We start from the raw sequence: 19,316 nt of genomic DNA on the forward strand, positions 1-19,316 counted from the left end.
TCCAGCCCCAGCCCGGCGTTTCCCTCCCACCAAGCACCCACCCGCAGGAGGGGTGCCCAGGTTACCGGCTGCATTTCACATTTCTGCTCCCAGCAATAAATGCTTTTACTCGAAAAGCCCGCGACGTGTGCTGTACTGGAAGCAACCACCAGCCTTGAGGCCAGTCCCAGTGACAAAAGACCTGAAGTTTATTGAGCACCGCTCTACCATGTTTCCCCGAAAATAAGACAGGGTCTTATATTAATTTTTGCTCCTGAAGACGCGCTAGGTCTTATTTTCAGGGCATGTCTTATTTTTCCGTGAACAAGAATTCACATTTATTGTTGAACAAAAAAAAATCAACATTCATTAATATACTGTAGTCATAACCAGCCGAACTCTGAATTCCATCAAGAATTTGGGGGGAGCTGTAGCCACGACTGCCGCTAGGTCTTATTTTCCGGGGAAGCCTTATATTTCTAAGCTTGAAAAAAATTGCACTAGGTCTGATTTTCGCGGGATGTCTTATTTCCGGGGAAACAGGGTATGCCAGACCCTTGAAGAGAGCACACCCCTCACAGCAGCCTTGCCAGGTAGGCGGCCCCGCCCCCCGTGGCAGGGCTCGGTGACATCCCCCCACCCCACCCCCGCCACAGCGCTGCTAAGTGGCAGAGCAGGGCTTTCGTTTGGTGTCGCCTGGCTCCGAAGCCTGCTCTTTCCACCTCTCCACGCTGTAGCTCCGAAAACCATCAAGCCCGATTCCTGGCGGTTGGGCCGCGCCTTCCTAAGACCCAGGATTTCCACGTCGAGAGGCCAGGAGCGCTATGCCCACTAGAGGGCGCCGCGCGCAGGTCCCGGAGACGCTCGGCCAAAGCTCGGTAGTGAATCCCGTCCACGGCGCGCGCGGGCCGAGAGCGCACCTGCCGGCGGTTCCCTCTCGTCCCCCTTACACGGGGCCCGGCCACGCCCGTACCTGCGTGAGCCCACAGCCGTCCTCGTCTGGGCTCTGAGACGTTTTGTGTCACTTCTGAAATTGGAGGGAGGTAGTTGTTTATAAACACGGCACTCGGTAAGAATTACCACGTCCTAAATCTTCTCTGAAAATAAATAGAGCTTGTTTTAGTCTTGGAGGGGGCTGGGGTTTCAGAGACATAGGTCTGATTTCTAGCCTTGTGTCAACTAACTGACCGTGTCATCCAACAAACATTTATTGAGCACTGTCATGTGCCTGACACTGTGCTAGTTACTATAGAGGACACTGAGATGAATAGGATGTGGCCGTGCCCTTGAGTACTTGCTTGTTCAGTTGGGACATGGGCAAAGAGACATGACTATAGCTGTAGTGGGGAAAAGGCTGTAAGGGGACACATGGCAGAGTAGTCAAGGAAGGCTTCCTGGAGGAGGTGCTGCTTGAGTGCAACTCAAGACGAGTCACGTTAGACAGAGGTGAGGAGGAGAGAGCCTTGAAGACAGAAGGAAGAGCAGGTACCAAGGTCAGAGACAAGGCACATAGCCTCATGGCTGCTCTGGAAGTCACAGTGGTTCTGGGTAGCTGGAGGTTGGCATGCCAGGGCAGAGGGTTGGGGCATAAAGCTGGAGGGTAAGCAGGATTGGAAAAGAGAGTCCTTGTCTTCCTTGTTTCCGATAGTGCTTCTGGCTGGCTGTGAAGAATGGACTGGAGAATTGTGAGATAATAGAAAGGAAGTCAAGGCTGTTGGAAGCTGGGAAAGAAGAGGGGGAGGCGACCAGTGAGTAATGGAGTGACACAGGAACTGCGCTGGTGTGAGAGATGTTAGGGAGACCAGATCTGATGCAGATCAGATGAAGGGTGCCTCCCAGGGTCTTGCTTCAGTAGCTGATGGATGCCCTTCACCACACTGAGATCAAGGCAGGAGACATGTGGGGGAGGGTGGGAGGCACGGACTGGTGTGTGCAGCTTTGAGGTCATTAAGGAGCATCAAGCACACAGGTCTGGTAGGTGCGTGAGTCTAGCGCTTCCGAGAGAGGGCGAGGCTGCAGGGGTGCATTTTCAGAGCCCCCACCTTGTTCATAGCAATCGAAAGCATCGCTCTCTCGCGGGAAGGACAGGGGGTGGGAAGACAGCTGTGGACAGAAACACGGAAGGATGAAGCATAAGAGCAGAGCTCAAGACGGAGCTGAGGGTTTCAAGGAGCAGAGGCAGTGGTCAGAGTCGCGTTTGGAAACGATTGCTTAGAGTGCAGAACGGGATGGGGGGGGGGCTGCCATCCAGGTGGGAGAGCAGCGTCCCTAGATGCCTGTTGCAATTCACCATCCTGCGGAGCTAGCAATTTCTTACTCTCCTTTGCTCATTTCCATTACCTGTTGGCATCTGTTTGTGGTTCCTCTAGGAGTTTGGGGAACATGAGTGTCTATGTGAGGGATTGGCCCAAGTGCCTCTTTAAAATGATTCTCCCAAACATTCAATCTATTTAAAAGGAAGTGCCTTTCAACCCAAGCTATGGGGGTCTTCAAAATGGTTTAATAATTATATTTAATATATTTTAAAAACCATAGTTTAAGTTTTTTTTTTTTTTTAAATTCACACATACACTCAAATGTGATCTACACCAAGTTTTAATTCAACCACAAAACACTGGGTTGTGCCGCTAGGTTACAGTGTTTTGAGAAATAAGCATTAGTAATTGCTGTCCAATTAAAGTGAAAGGCTAGTGGCTTAAAAATGCCATCATTTGTCACTAATATTTGTCAACGCTTTCTTAGTACTATTGAAGTAAATGGCTACTGAAGCTGGTATAAGACTGCACACAGCGAACACAATCGCCTTCTCAAATGTCTAAAGATAATTAAAAATCAAGAACCCGTTGTTATGGGGGAAGAGAGGAACAGGGCAGATGGAAAGCAAAAACGGAAGGCTTTGTTTTCCCTTTTGGAACACTTTTCAGAAAAAGTGTGTATCTTTTTATGGTTACAATTTTTCAAACTATGTAAACGCACAGTATTAACTATTCCAAATGGAAATTAAAAACTTCCAGTGTTCAACTTTATAATAATGAATAATAAATAATAAGGGCATTTCTTTGAGGACGTTTTTTGAAGGCGGGCTCTGCTTTTTAAATTTTTTTCTTTTTAATGAACACTTTTTAAAGAAAACGCTCTTTGCCAGTCCTTAACGCCCAAAACCTTGGCTAGGAGGGCACTGCAACGAGACCTCCCACGCAGCAGGAGGCGCTGCGCGCACCGCTCGCACTTCCGCTCAACGTCCTTTCTCAGCAATGGCGGGTGACGGTGCGGGGGGCCTCTTTCTAGGGGTGTCTAGAAAGAAGCCTGACTCCAGGTGCTGGTCAGTGTCCCCACTGCGTGCAAGCTCTAACCTCGAGGAGGGTTAAACAAAACAGGGAGCTCTCTGTGCATCCTTCCGCGCGGGCCAGGGCGGCGGTGGCGGCGCGGAAGACGCAGGCCAGGGGCGAACTCGTGCTGGGCGGCAGGCCGGGCGGTGGGCAGCCTCGGGTCAGGCGGGGTCCTGGGCGAGAAGTGAGCCGGCGGCCGGAGGAGGCGACTGACTGAGCAGCGCACCCGGGCAGTGAGAAGGCGCGGCGGAGCCAGCGGGTCCTGAGCTGACAGATCCACTGCGGCACCGGGCGGCCAGCGACCGGGCGAGCGAGTGCGAGGCGCAGCCATGATCACTTCGGCCGGTGAGGGCGACCACAGCGGGCTCCGAGAGGGAGGAGCCGCCGCGCCGGCTTTTAGCTGAGTCAGGGCCGGTGACTGGGCACCTCCCGGCGGAGCGCCGGCCTGTGCGGCCGCTTCGCTGCCCAAAGCCCACTCGCGAGCCGGGGGCTGGCAGTGTGGTCGGGCCTCTCTGCGGGCCCCGCGACCCCCTCGGGCTGGGGAGGGTCGCGCCAGGTCGCCCCCCTCGTCCTCTCTCCCGCCACACCCCCGCGCCCCGACCCTGGGCCCTGCTCCGGGCGTGAGAGTCTTATCTAATCCTGAGCGTCCCGAGTGGCCCACGTGGGGCCGGCGGACCCCAGTCCTCACTGGCGGGCGGGTGGGATGGGAGGACCCTCCGTGCGGCCGGGCAGCGCGGCGGTCTAGCCCCTGCGCAGAGCCTCCTGGAGCGAAACCCGAAATTAGACTCGAGGCGGGGGCGGCCCCGGGTCTCCCGCAAGGGCGTTCAGTTAAGCACCCAGAGGGACTCCGTGCTGGGGGGAGACCGCCGTGGCGTTTTGAGGCCAGGTGGTCGCTCAATAGCACCCAGCGTCGGAGAGGGAACTCCCAGGTGGGCGGAGCGGGTACCCGCCCGTCGCGTGTGTGGACGCGCGCGATGCCGCCGGCAACGGGGTCCGCCGCGGAAATCGGGTTTCCGTGGGGGCACTTCAACGCCGTCGCTGCAGACCGACCTGCTCAGAGCCGTCCGCGGCCTCGGGGCGTCTTCCCTCGCCGGCCGGCATCCCCCGTCCTCGCCCTGCTGTCCTCCGCGCTCCGCCCCTTGCCCCGCGCGTGTTCCGTTGCGAACCGCCGGCGATCCGAAGACGGTGACTTGTACTGGGAAGGCGCTCAGAGCCCGATGTTCACGAGGGTTGCTTCGAGAAATCGGTGGAGATGCCGGGGGTCCCTGAGGCACTCGCAGAGGCGCGAGGCGCCGCCCTCGTCCGCAGAACTAGACGTCTGTCTCCAGGAGGTGCGCGCGGCGGGGACACGAGTGAGAGTAGAAGGAGGGGCGCTCCCAGTCGGCGCTCCCTGAGGATGAAGTAGGCTCTGAGCGCCGTGGCGCTGCGGGCGAAGGCCCCGCTCCGTCCGTGTCTGCCCCCTGCCCCTGCCTCGGCCCCAGCAGAGCCTCAGCCCTTGCCTGGCGCCGTGATGGCCCGAAGACTTGGTTTTCCCACCATTACCTCCGTACAGCCCATTTTTAATATCGGTCACCCGAGGTGAGAGAGAAACGCATCGGCTGCCTCCTGTGCGCACCCCAGTCCGGGAGCGAACCGCAGCCTTTGGTCCGCGGGCTGGTGCCCCCCAGCCGGGGCCGCGCAGTCCGTCCTTGGAGTCAGGGTTCTTGGTAACACGAGTCGCGTGACGTTGTCCCTGTGCCCAGAGCCCTCCGGTGCTCGACGTGGGGTTTCCGGTCAAACCCACGCTCCGAACCCAAGGCCTGCGGAGGCGATTTCTGCAGCGCCCTGTGCCCCCTGCTCCCCACTCGCTTCTGCCGCCTCCTGTGCGGGGCGCGGGTGGCTCGCTGCTCTCGTTTCCCCTCCGCAGCTCGGTCTTCCGTGTCGGCTCGGATGGCCGTCCCTCCGGGGCGTTCCCCCAGAGCAGGCCGCCTGCCGCCTGCCCCCTCCCCCGCAGCGTCCCCTCCCTGCGTCACAGCTCTGGCTGCTCTGCGTGTGTGCCGGCCTGATGACTGCCTTTCCCGCTGGCGGACTTCGGGGCGGGAGACATGGTTTGCAGAATTCTTAGAACGTTGCCCAGCAGACGGTCTTGAATGAAGAAATCGGCCGCCCCAGTGTTCCACGTGGAGGCTGACAGAGCATTGGGGGGTGTGATACCAAGAACTTGACCCCTGGACTGCGGCAGGAGGGAGGGTTTTCAGCCCCCCCCCCCCAGACTGGTGATAGTACAGGGTGTGTGTGTTGCATTTACTGGGGGGCCCATCAGCTTGGCTCCCGCCCTTTGGTGGGTTATTCGCAGGCCTGTCGCTCCGGTTGATTCAGGACCTGTCCCTGGTGCTGGTGCGGGATGGGTTGCTTCTTCGGTCACTCGTCCCCCGGGCACTGAGAACACAGCAGTGGACAAGGGTGACGTTTTTCAAGACGCCTGACGGAGACAGCGGGTCGGGGGAGAGAGAAGAGGGGCTTGCTGGGGGACACGTGAGGCTGGGGGACACGACGGTCTCCTCTCCTCTCCCCCCCTCAGCCCAGAGGCAACCATTTTAAACCTCGAGCTGTTGCTTTTGGAACATAGCTCCATGTTTCTAAATAATATACAAATTTGCTATAAACTGATGCAACAATTGCAGATAATACCTGCTGGTTTCCTGTTAGGAGATTTTTTAGCGTCCTTAACCATTTTCCTTACCTGCCCCCCACCGCCGTCTAAAGGAGAGTGCCGTTTCGTTTTTAAAATGGGCAATATTCGTGGGTGGAGCGTAGAGGATTGGAATTGGTTGTGTTCCGTGGACAGTGGCTTCGTTTCTAAGCCAGCACAGCTGTGTACCAAATTACCAAAAGCGAAAAACAAACGGGAAGGTATAGAAAGATCTATCACCTCTTTTGGTAAAAGCACCTCAGAACACGTTATTGGTTGGTCATAGGTCATGGGGTAGCCTTTTAGTGTCTCGATGAAGTCCTCTATATGATCGGTTCACATTTAAAGCGTTTCGTTTATCAGCTGTTCCCCATCACAAGTTTGCGATCCCCCCTCCCCCACTGCTTGCATTCTTTAATCTGTCTTCTTTCGGGGCGTCAGTTCAGCCTTCTGGGCTTGCCACACCCACGCAGAGGCCCGGACGCCCTCCTCTGCGCTTCTGCCTTCGGTAGCGGTGCGCCCTGGCCAGCCGGCACCGGGGCCTCGGCCCGTCTGCTGCGCCCGCGTCCTCCCGGACGGCTCTCAGCACCGCTGCGGCTGTGCGGCAAGCCTGCCTTTAGCAATTAGAGATGGTTATATTTCCTAAGTAAAGCCGCCTTGACACTTTGTAATCAAATCACAATTTCAACTGAGTGTTCCAGAATGATTTTAACCCACATGGTATCTGAGAGGCAGTTTGCTTTCCTTTGAGGTCTAAGGACAGTTTCAGTTGGTTTTTTTCTTTCAATAGTCCCTTTGACATATGACTATATTTTAAGGTGCATTTTGGACAGTTGTTTGCATTACTCTCCAGTGTTAGCGCTAACAACTCAAGGTCATATGGGAGACACTGTACTTGGGTACTTAAAGTCAGAGTAAGTGAGATTGCCCATCATTTAACAAAACCTAGGCTCCTTGTGATACAGAGGTGACACCTTTATATAGGCATCTTGAAATAATTAAAATGTTTTACCCTGATGTGTTGGTGACTAAATACTCCCTTCTTTTGTATATAATTATATAATAGTTGATGTGTTTTGTGAATAATTTTATTCTGAAATTGTAAGGGAAAGTTTCCCGTTTTGGTCAGTAAATTAGGTCTTTGATTTTCAAACTAGAGCGCATCAGTATCACCAGGAAGGCCTGTGGCCCCATTGTTGGACCCCATCCCCTCAATGTCTGATTCAGTAGATCTGGGATGGGGCCAAAAATCAACATTTTTAGCCAACTCCCAAGTAATGCTAGTGCTATTGGTCCAGGGATCACACTTTGAAAACCAATGAATGAGGCAAACAATGTGATATATGTAATGTTAAGAAGGTTCGATAACAGTTAATTCTTAAATGTTAAATATAAATCTTTACAGTTCTAAAGAAAAATTACTCCTTTAGTGAAGTCACCCTTCAAAAAATACTTATTTTTCCAACTAGCATATATTTTTGACTAAGTTTCTCTCTTAGCATATATTTTATAATCATGATACACCTTTTGTCTTACAGCTGGAATTATTTCTCTCCTGGATGAAGAAGAACCACAGCTTAAGGTATGAGTGAAAGAAAATGTACCTGGGCGTAGAACAAATACTGTAAAGCTCTTTGAATATAGTGTTATCTGTATACCCGCCGTCATTTAAAGTAGCCGTCCTGCCCAGACTATGCCCAGTCTTTGAAATCGAGCCCCAGAGGACAGTGTTCCGAGAACAGCAGTCGGTTTTACCTGGAGTTTAACAGAGCGAAGGCAGGTAAACCTCAGTGTGGCCCCGGAACACCCCCACCCCTCCGTTTATCAACAGCACAAAAAATTGTTTTATTCTCTGTGAACTGAAGAGAAAATATGTCAGTCGGCAAATTTTTATATTTGTCGTAGATTAAAGGTTTTTTTAGTTAAATAGGACAATTTTGCCATTGATTTGTTGGAAACTATTTTTTAAGGAAGTAGAATGGTGAGTCTGTCTCAAAATTGAGTTTTTGTTTTATCTTCTACAGGAATTTGCACTACACAAATTGAATGCAGTTGTCAATGACTTCTGGGCAGAAATTTCTGAGTCTGTAGACAAAATGTAAGAAATAACTTTATTTCTATAAATTGGGATGAAGTAGATCAACTTATCTATAGATGTGGGTCTTGTGGTTTATAAATTCATTTATAAATTTGCTGCTACTAAATTGTGGCTTGAATATTTAGACTTGGGATTTTAAAGGAAAACCAGGTTGAACTAGGCCTATGCTTCCTATTCTTTCAGAGAAGTTTTGTATGAAGATGAAGGTTTCCGGAGTCGGCAGTTTGCAGCCTTAGTGGCATCTAAAGTATTTTATCACCTGGGGGCTTTTGAGGAGTCTCTGAATTATGCACTTGGAGCAGGTGACCTCTTCAATGTCAATGATAACTCTGAATATGTGGAGACTATTATAGGTAATTATCTTCCATCTGCTAAAGCTTTAATCTTATCAGCTTCTTTCTTGCTCTAGTACATATAACTATTTTTTCCTCAATTATTTTTTGATGTTGTCAAATTTTATTTTAATTGGAAGTTTATAATCTTTCTACAACAGTTTTATGCAGGCTGAATTTTTAGATCTAATCTCCAATTCTGTGCTTTATTATTTTTTGTCGTAATAAACAGCATTAATAACTAATATTGAAGACAACTCACAAAATATTTTAATAATGAATCTAAGAAATGATTCAAAAACAGTTAATTTAATCAACGCTGAGCCACACCATCCAGGGCCAGATAGTTTTAGAGAATCAACCATAAATATCATTTCAAACTAGAGCACTTTCCTTACATAAGTAAGAAGTGAGGAGTTACACTTACATCTTTTTTCTTATTTGAAGGATTTTATTGATGAAAATTTTTTCCAACAGTGGTCTGCAAGTGCCTGCAATGCTGTCATTTTACAAATCTAGCTTTTAGACAGAACTGTCGGCCTGTATGGGACTGCGAGGTGGTAGATGCCTTCCCTGTCTCTAAACATTATCATCTTCTCTTGTAGAAAGTGAGTGTTCATCAGCAGACGAGTCTGTTTACTTTTCTTTATGTGGAAGTTTCATAGAGACTTAAAACGGATTTTTTTTCTTTTTTTTTTAATGGCAAAGGGATTTGTGAGAGGAGATACAAAATAAAAATTGGGAAAGGCTTCCTATTGTCTTAATATCATAGACAGTATACCCAGAAATTCAAGACTAGTACATCTTCTCCCAGTTACAATAAGACTTCTGCTGGGAATGATTCTGGAATATAGTTATAACATAAACCCTACTACTGAGGGACAGCACAGATTTAAAACTGGGATGTATATTTTTTTTCTCTCAGTTATAATCTAAGGAAAACTCCCTAAATTCTATGTTTCTGAGGTTCCTCTTTAATGGGGTAGGGGTAATGTTTTCTCCCTTCACTGTATTTGGTTCAGACAGCTTACATTAGGGTCTGGTAAAGATATTCTGCAACCACAATTATTTAAGGTCTACTTTGTGACTGCCACTTTGTTCTTATTAACTGTACCTGAACCTGTATAGTTTACCTGAATGGACCATTCATTATGAAAGTCCTTTGCTTCCCCCAAAATATAGATCCATTAACATGGATCATTGGTGGACAGCAATTCTTTATGCCGGTTCAAATAATTTCTGTCTCCTGGAGCTGTAGTTTCCAACTTTCTTGTGCGCTTTCTTCTCTTTAAAGGAGACAGTGACAATCCAATGAGCCATAGAGATGATGCTATTATGTATGTCATCCACAATGGGTGGCTGTTAGTCTTCCATATGAAGGTGGAAGAGGTTTAGGGAAATTTCCTTTTTTGTTTTTCCCTAAAAAGTTTTAAAGTGCGATTGCAAAGTAGTATAAATTGGAAACAGATTTAAGTGTTTCTCATCAAGTGTGCGGTTGGCACCCTTCAAGTATGTGGCCTCTCCTCCCCTTTCACCCAAATCGTTGTGAATGTGAAAGTCAGACTGTGCACATGCACCATTGCATGGATATGTACTTATTTATTTGTTTAATCCTCACCTGATGACACTTTCTTCACTGCTTTTAGAGGAATGGAGAAAGAGGAATCGATGTGAGAAGCATCGATGGGTTGCCTCCTCTGTGCACCTGGACCGGGGATCGAACCTGCAACCTAGGCATGTACCCTGACCGGGAATGGAATCCACAGCCTTTTGGCTACGGGATGACGCTCCAACCAACTGAGCCACACTGGCCAGGGCACATTGCATGAGTTTTTAGACTCCTGGGTGGCGGGGTATGAAGAGCTTCCACCCACCTCACGTTGAGACAGTGACTGTTTCAGCTGACGTGCTGCGATTACTGGGAAGATTTTTGGAAATCTTTGTAATTGCGTGTGCCACACTTCGGGTTATTTCACCATTATTTATAAAGGTGTTTTAGATACAGTCCCTTCTCTCAGGGAGCTAATAGTTTCATTAATGTGAAGAAGTCTTAGTAATTTATTGCCATGGGATAATTGCTTTTTAAAAAGCAATTAATTGATTATTTTAAATTGCTGACGGTATTACAGATGTCTTCCGTTTTCCCTCTGCTTGCTCCCCTCCACCCAGCCCTCAGCCACCGCACCCCACTCCCTGGCCTTCACCACATTGTTGTCTGTGTCCATGGGTTCTGCATGTATGTTCTTCGGCTGATTCCTTCCAGTCCCCTCCCCCTCCCCTCTGAGATCCTCAGTCTGTTCCATGTATGCATGCCTCTGGTTTTATTTTGTTCTTCCGTTTAGTTTTTAATATTCTCAGTAAGTGTGCGTCTTTTGAAAGTGAAACAGCAACTATTGTAGCCAGCTCTGTTGAATAAGCAGCTCAGTCAAGTTGAGGGCCGTCAAACCTCAGTTCTCAAATGTGTCTCATCTCGAACCATTCTTGGCCAAGTTGTTCACAGAAAAAACGTCTTGGTTGTCGAACAAAACTAAAGTTCTCGACCTGCCAACCCTTGCGTGCCGACACCTGTATGATCGGTCATGCATCTCTCAGGCAACAAAGGAGAGAATGCGTGGGTGTGCGTGTAATTCGGTTTTCAGACAAATTGCTTTTCCAACAGCCTTCTGAAACGAATTAAGTTTGAGAACTGAGGTTTCACTGTAATAAAATTTTGGTCAAAATAAAGTAACAAGATAGAAATTTGTCAATAATATCAGCCTCATTGGAATTCGTGTGTAGCCCTCCAGTGTAACTGGTATGAAGGGAACGATATTAAATTGAATGTCTAACTTCTAGCATTTAAAATTTTTGAAATATGCTTTGTGCTCTATAATCATTCCTTAAGTTTTTGTGATGACAAGTGTTCACATTGTCCTTTCTGGTAGTTTGGCCCAATTCACAGGATGATCAGAGTTATTTTATTTTCGCCGTAGCAAAATGCATTGATCACTACACCAAACAGTGTGTGGAAAATGCAGATTTGCCTGAAGGAGAAAAGAAACCCATCGACCAGAGGCTGGAAGGCATTGTGAACAAAATGTTCCAGCGGTGTCTGGACGACCACAAGTACAAGCAGGCCGTTGGCATCGCGCTGGAGACGCGGAGGCTGGACGTCTTTGAGAAGACCATCCTGGAGTCGGTAGGCAGATGGTGCGGCTTTCGAGGCCGTTTTTGATAGGGAACCAGTGAGGCAGATTATTAAAACTGAAAATTTCATAGGTAGTGAAAAGAAAATACCAAGGTGCTCTTTTGCCTAATGTTTTATTTTTACAATTTACGTAAGCACCTCGTCTGTGTTTTGTGTTCGTTGTATATCTGCTTTTATCTTACTGTATTTATACCTTCGAAGTCTTGCATGGGGAAGTTGAGTTAATTGTCCTGCCCTTTCTAAGAAGACTGTATTAATAAGCTGCTATATTATTGTATTTATTATGGCTAAAACTACAAACTGGATTCCTGTTTTGGGAGTATTTGGCAGTGGTTATGACCATTGGAAGTCACCAGCCAAAGTGTTAGGAAGGCGTAAGACTGAGTTAGGTGGACCCTGATCTGCGTGCCCACTCGACATCTTTCCCCATGAGGCAGCTCTCTGCGCTCCAGCCATTTTGACCTCCTCTCAGCTTCTGGATGTGCCCTGCCTTGTTCCCCTTCCCAGAAATACTGTCTCTGCCAAAATTATTTTCCTTTTTTTTTTAACCTGCTTTATTCCTATTTAAGATGCAGAATTCAGTTCAATTGTCACTTGTTTACAGATCCTTCCATCAGTCCCTGCCACCCATCCTCTCCTCAACCCCTACTGCAAAGACTAGATCCAAGTCTTTGGTTAATCTGTTGGAGCCCCGTATTTTTTTTCATAGGGTTTACCACTGTGATAATTAATTAATTGTATTATTAGGTAGTTGTAACATCTGCCCTTACCACCAATTATAACCGCCATAAGAACAGGTACTTTGTGCCTTGTTCGCCACTATGTCCCCAAAGCCCAAGGCAGTGTTGAGTAGCAGTGGTGACATTGATTTAAATGAGTAAATGAATGAACCGCCTAATGTGATAGAATGGCCCTTGTTTTACTGTTTCATTTTTGTGTAGAGCCTCTCCTTGTCTTCATGTGAATAGAATGAAAACACTTGTTTTCATTCGTTTGACAAATCTTTTTGGGGGTGCCTACTATGTGCCAGATTGTATTCTAGGCACTGGAGATACAATACCTACAAAGTTCCTGCCCATATGGAACAATCCATTGGAGGACTAGGCAGCCAGGCAGATAATTACCATGTAAGGTAAAGGGGTGATAAATGTTTAAAAAAGAATAAAGCAGAGTAAGAAATGCCTCTTACTTTACATCGCAGTGTATGCCTTCATGTAGCTGTAACGTGGCTTAAGAAACAAGATCTGCTTTTACTACTGGTAGTGGAACTGATATTTTTAAATTGTGTTTCATTCAAAAAAATGCTGGTCTATTAAATTGATTTCATGAGATACTGATGGGTCACATCCTACTATTTGAGAAATACCCCTATAGCTCTTCAGTATGCTTATTTATGTTGAAGGACTTTTTATAGGTTGCTGTCTCAAATGTTGGTTATGCTTTGGAGAACCATAAGGAAAATGTACAGAGTCTCGGATTGAAATTGCCATGAGCCAGATTTGGCAGCACTCAAACCTTGAGTACTCAGAGCTCAAGCACAGTTTTATCCCATATGTTCCTGGCCAGAGAGTAGAAGCAGGAAGTCATAAAGGACTCGTGGCAAGATTGGAGGCAGAAAGACTTCAGCAGACACAGTTGAAAACCACAGCTACTCAGTATGTGCACAGTTAGTTACATGTATCTTTTTAGCATAGCATACTGTGCTCACAGAGTCCTAGATGTCCCTGGATGACTATTGTATATTCAGTTGTTTTCAATCCATTTTTTCACGAAGACAGGGAAATATGTAATTTCCTTTTAAGATTTATTAAAATGTTTAAAGTTTTTATTGTTTACAAGAGTTTAAATCTTTGGCTGCCTAGCGTGACTAAAGAATATAGATTAAATAATTGATTTTTAAATAAACATGATGCTTCAGTAATCAGATAATGATGTGTCTTTAAATTATTTCTTTCAGAATGATGTCTCAGGAATGCTAGCTTATAGCCTCAAGCTCTGCATGTCTTTAATGCAAAATAAACAGTTTCGGAATAAAGTACTAAGAGTTCTAGTTAAAATCTACATGAATTTGGAGAAACCTGATTTTATCAATGTTTGTCAGGTAATTACATTATATTACTTTACACGGTACTGCCGGGCTGTGCCTCACCTCCTTACATACTACTGCGTCTTATAGCATCACATTACTGTAATGGTGTCATACATGTCCCTCAGCTCACCTTCCCCACAGCCCTGAGAAGGTAAGGTATGGAGTTTATGTTCCTTTTTACCTGTAAGAAACCGAATCTCACAAAACTAAAAGCTTATTTTGTTATGATTTATTCTTTCTGTGTATTCTTTTTTCATTTGAAAAATAATCCGAGTATGTAAGGAAATTTTGGAAATGTAGAAGGTTAAAAATGTAGAAGAAAACATAAAAATTGTATGTTACGTCATTTTAAAAAGAATTTCAAGTGCAAAAATTATCTTTGGTTTCATTACCCAACAGAACCAAAACATTTGGGTGTATTTTCTTTATCTCTTTTCACGTATGAATTTGCTTGCATGTTGTAAAAACATTTTGTCAGTGCTGAAGCTACACCCCCGTACCCCCCTCCTCCTCCCCCTCCCGCCGCCTTGATTATGCGGTAGTCATTCCGTGGGTGTACTTGGCCTTACTCAGCGTTGCCCTGTTACTTACCACTTAATTTGCTTCCCTTACTTCCTGTTCTTAATTCCTACTAACTTGGATTATGTGTTCATTTTAAAATTGAGTTTGCTACTGAAGAGAACAAGAAAATTTAATTCTTAAAAGAAAAGTTCTAACATTATTGGATAATTTTATTAAAACATTTGGCAGATGATAAGAGTAGTTAGAACAATGCTTCAAGATTGTCATTTTAGTGCATCTTGTCCTGGCCGCACAGTACAAGGTGTGTTAAATGACTAACTGAGCACTTACATGTAAATTACGAATAAGATTTAAAGAAGCCGCGATTCAGTCACCAGCTGGTAACTGAATGCTGTGCTGCTAACTGCCAGCCATGATAATAGGAGCTGTGAGTATAATTTGTATGGATTTCCTTGTGGAAGGCAGATTCCATTTCCTGGTGCCAGGATCAGAAGTGGAGTGCTAGACTAGATGGTTAGTCTGCCCCAGCTTTCCTGTCCTGGCATTTTAAGGTTTCCTGTATGTTGACTGTTTGTCCCTCTAAGTATCTTATAAACAAAGTTTCTAATTATTATGTAATTGTTCTTTATCTGCATTTCAGTGCTTGATTTTCTTAGATGATCCCCAGGCTGTGAGTGATATCTTAGAAAAACTGGTGAAAGAAGACAACCTCCTGATGGCTTATCAGATTTGTTTCGATTTGTATGAAAGTGCCAGCCAGCAGTTTTTGTCATCTGTAATCCAGAATCTTCGAACTGTCGGCACCCCTATTGCTTCTGTGCCTGGATCCACCAATACCGGTACTGTTCCGGGATCAGAGAAGGACAGGTACAAGTGTCTTTCATAGGCTGTGCAGTCTTACGAAGGCTGCTGTTCTGCTTTGCACTGTACTAGGCACATTAAGGAAAACCAAAGAAATGGACCCTTCTGGAAAGAAGAAAAAGAGATTTTCTGACAGAGAGGGCCTGCCGTCTAATTGAGATTTAAGTTAGATATTTGGAAATAAGATATTCTCAGCTTTTTGTGCTTCCATTAAAACTAAATATATGTATGTCTTAGGCTGATACAGAATTAGATTTTATTTTTCTATATTTTGGTACACATTTAGGTGACTTAACTAAAAATGTTTAACTTAAGTGTGTCTTTGTTGTGTCTGCTTATTTTCCTTTTGAAGTTGTCCGCATTAGCAGTGAGAGTTATCCTTATGAAATCTAAAGACATTTCATATAAAATTGTAAGTCTTGTGAGTGGCCTCCGAGGCTGTACCTGGTCTGTCCTCTCCATTATCCTCCTTGCTACTTTCTTCCTAAGCGCCTTCAGGTCTCACTGGCCTTCTTACTGGTCCTCAAGACACTAAAAATATTCCTGCCTCAGGAAGGTTTTCTTGAACTTTAGTTTTTAGTATTTGTTTTCTTCCTTTTATTTTCCTTCTTTGGGGCCTCTTGTTCTATGTAAGTTTTATTTTCTTTGCCCATCTTCTGTGTTTGTCACTTTTGAGTCATTTTCTGCTCTTTGATTTTTTCTTTTAATTGAATAGTAATTTAAATACAGTAAAATGCAAACATCTCAATTATATAGTTCAGTGAATTCTGGCAATATAAACACTCAGGTGACCGTCACTTCTATTATCTTCCCAGAAACTTCCCTTCTGCTCTTCCAGGTCAGTTCCCTACCCCTGAGGCACCCACTGTTTTGATTTCTATCACCATAGATTAGCTTTGCCAGTTCTTGAACCACAGTTTGTTTATGCTTTTTTTTTTTTTTTAAGATTTTATTTATTTATTTTCGGAGAGAGGAAAAGAGGGAGTGAAACATCAGTGTGCTAGAGAAACATCACTTGGTTGCCTCTCACACACCCCCAACTGGGGACCTGGCCTGCAACCCAGGCATGTCATGTGCTCTGACAGGGAATTGAACCGGTGACCCTTCAGTTCACAGGCCAGCACTCAATCCACTGAGCCTCACCAGCCAGGGCGGTTTATTTATTTTTATCCTGATGAACATTTGGGTTATTTCTGGTTACTGGCTTTTAAGAACAAGGCTCTATGGACATTCTTATACAAGTGTTTTTGTGGACAGTTGTTTCTATTCCTCTGAGAGAAATACCTAGGATCACAGGGTGTATGTGTAACTTGGTAAGACTGTTCCAAACTGTTTCAACGTTGTTGCTCATTTTATCCTTCCTACTGCAGTGTTTGAGCATTCCAGTTGTTCTGCATCTCTGCCAACATTACATGCTGTCGTTCTTTTTAATATTACTTATTCCAGTGGTATAAAGTACTGCTTGTTGTGCTGTTAATACAAGTCATTTACCAGATACTGTTATGAATATTTTCTTCCAGTCTTTGGCTTATCTTTTCATTTTATTAGTGGTATCTTGATAAGCAGTTTTTATTTTTTGATAATCTAGTTTTCCATTTGGGGATCCAATCTAAGAAATTTTTTGCCCAAATCATAGTTGCAAAGATGTTCTGCTATGTTTTCTTCTACAAACTACACTTCTAGACCTTACGTTTCTGCCTGTGGTAGATCTCGGCTTAATTCTTTGTATATAGTGTGAAGTCAGAGTAAATGGTCGGTGTAAATATGTGGGGGTCTAGTTCCAGCACCAGTTGTTTGAAGGACTGATCTTTTCCCTCTTGAAGCCTTTGGAGCCTTTGACAAAAATCAGTCTACTGTGTGTACTGACTTTTCTATTTTTCAGTGATCTATTTGTCTATCCTGATATCAGTGTTACAGTATGTTTATTACTAGAGATTATGGTAAGTCTTAAATTAGGTAGTGGGAAACCTATAGTTAGGACTTTCCCCCCCAAGATTATTTTGGCTATTTTAGGCCTTTTGCATTTCTGTAAGTCAGGGGTAATTCATATGGGGATTATGTTGAATCTCTTCAATTTGGAGCAAACTGAAACCCTACCTGTATTGAGTCTTAAAATCCATAAACACGGCACTCGCCTTCATTATTTAGGTTCTCTTTAGTGTTTCTCAGCACTGCTCTGTAGAGTACAGTGCAGAGATTGTGCATGCATTTCCTTAAATTTATTCCTAAGTATTTTATGTTCTTAAAGCTATTGTAGGTGGTATGTTTAAAGTTCAATTTACAATTATTTGTTAGTATGTAAAAATACGATTCATTTTTGTATATTAATCTTGAATTCCACATCCCTGCTTAAATCACTTAATAGGTCTAGTGAAATTTTTTTATAGGTCCTTTCATAGAATTTTCAGCATAGGAATCCTGTCATCTGAAACTAGAAATTTTACTTCTCCCTTAATAACTTTTATACCTTTTTCCCCTTGTTTTTCTGCATTGGCCGAATTTCCAAAACGTTATTATAGATAGATGTGATGAGAGGGAACATCTTTACTTTATTCCTGATCTTAGGGGGACAGCGTTTAGTTTGTTTCTTTTAGATTTAAATTTTTTTCTTTTCTCCTTTTTTAAAAAATGTTTTGTTGATTACGCTGTTAACAGTTGTCCCAATTTCTTTTCCCTTTGCTCCCCTCCACCCAGTGACCCCCTCAGTCCATGTCCATGGGTCGTACATATAAGCTCTTCTCTACATTGCCCTGTCTACTCTGCACCCTCCTACTGCACTTCTTAATCCCTGCACCATTTCCCCCTTTCTCCCCCTTTTCCCCTTTCAGCTGACACCCCCCTCCACATGCTCCCCTACCTATGACTCTGTTCCCGCCCTGGGTTTTTTCTTAGTTTGTTTTTGTTTATTTTTTAGCTTCTGTTGATAGTTGTGAGTTGTCATTTTAATGTTCAGTTTTGATTTTTTTCTTAAATAAGTCCCTTTAACATTTCTTGTAATAATGGCTTGGTGATGGTGAACTCCTTCAGCTTTACCTTGTCTGGGAAGCACTTTAACTGCCCTTCCATCCTAAATGATAGCTTTGCTGGATAGAGTAATCTTGGTTGTAGGTCCTTGCTTTTCATCACCTTGAATATCTCTTACCAGTCCCTGCTTGCCTGCAAAGTTTCTTTTGAGAAATCAGCTGACAGTTCTTATGGGAACTCCTTCATAGGTAATGTTCTGCTTTCCTCTTGCTGCTTTTAAGATTCTCTCTTTACCTTTAAGCCTTAGCATTTTAATTATGATGTGTCTTGGTGTGGTTCTCTTTGGGTCTAGCTTGTTTGAGACTCTGTGTGCTTCCTGGACTTGTGTATACATTTCCTTCCCCAAATTAAGCAAGTTTTCCTTCATTATTTTTTCACAGACATTTTCAATTTCTTGCTCTTCCTTTTCTCCTCCTTGCAACCCTATGATTCGATGTTGGCATGTTTGAAGTCCCAGAAGTTTCAAAGCCCCTCCTCATTTTTTTCAGTTCTTGTTTCCTCCTTCTGTACTGGTTGATTGTTTCTTTCTTCTTTATGTTCTGATTCATTGATTTGAGCCCTGGTTTCCTTTCCTTCACCTCTAGTTCCATGTGGATTTTCCTTCATTTCACTTAGTATAGCCTTCATTTCTTCCCTGTCATGCTTAACTTTTCTGTCAAGTCTGTGAGCATCTTCATCAGCAAAGCTTTGAAATCTGCATCTGTGAGGTTGGCTCTCTCCTCTTTGCTTAGTTCCATCACTGGAACCTTGATCTGTTCCCTCTTTTGAGCCATGCTCTGTTTCCTCATATTGACAGCTTTCTGTGTTTGCCTCCGTGTCACAGGTAGAACTGCCACGCCTGTTAATGTCAGGGGCGGAGCCTTAGGGATTGTCTCCGCGGCGCTGCGTGGGGGGAGGGTCCGAGGGAACAGAGCCGCTTGCTCGGCACTCACCGCTTTTCCAAGCCCTTCTCCCTCTTCCCGCACTAAACAAGCGGCCTGTCCTGTCGCGGGCCCTGCAGCGTCGGCCTCCGCCCAGCCCCGCTGGCCTTCACCGTCAGGGGCAGTGCGGCTCTGTCCTCCCCGGCGCTGGGACCGTGGGCTGCGCCGCCTGCTCTGGGGCTCGGAGCGCTCCCCAGTTTCAGGTGTACGACTGCGCTTTCTACCATGGCTTCTGCTGCTGCGCCTCCTGCGCCCCTGCCCCGCTGCCCCCCTGCCCGCGGCCCCCGCCGCCGCCGTGCACCTC

At 45.4% G+C, this 19,316-nt stretch overlaps 1 protein-coding gene across 1 annotated transcript in view; it reads left to right on the forward strand.

Moving 5' to 3' along the window:
• The first annotated feature begins 3,574 nt into the window (after window positions 1–3,574).
• PSMD1 (proteasome 26S subunit, non-ATPase 1) overlaps window positions 3,575–19,316 on the forward strand; it is a 79,976-nt gene continuing 64,234 nt past the window's right edge. Inside the window, exons 1-7 of the mRNA XM_090284934.1 lie at window positions 3,575–3,653; window positions 7,518–7,561; window positions 8,004–8,077; window positions 8,261–8,430; window positions 11,382–11,587; window positions 13,554–13,697; window positions 14,848–15,074. Of these exons, the coding sequence (XP_090141060.1) occupies window positions 3,638–3,653; window positions 7,518–7,561; window positions 8,004–8,077; window positions 8,261–8,430; window positions 11,382–11,587; window positions 13,554–13,697; window positions 14,848–15,074 (881 nt within the window). The 5' untranslated portion in view covers window positions 3,575–3,637. The remainder of the gene's footprint in view (window positions 3,654–7,517; window positions 7,562–8,003; window positions 8,078–8,260; window positions 8,431–11,381; window positions 11,588–13,553; window positions 13,698–14,847; window positions 15,075–19,316) is intronic.

Source organism: Furipterus horrens, unplaced genomic scaffold, assembly GCF_987537825.1.
Source record: "Furipterus horrens unplaced genomic scaffold, mFurHor1.1.pri manual_scaffold_1, whole genome shotgun sequence".
Classification (NCBI taxonomy): domain Eukaryota; kingdom Metazoa; phylum Chordata; class Mammalia; order Chiroptera; family Furipteridae; genus Furipterus; species Furipterus horrens.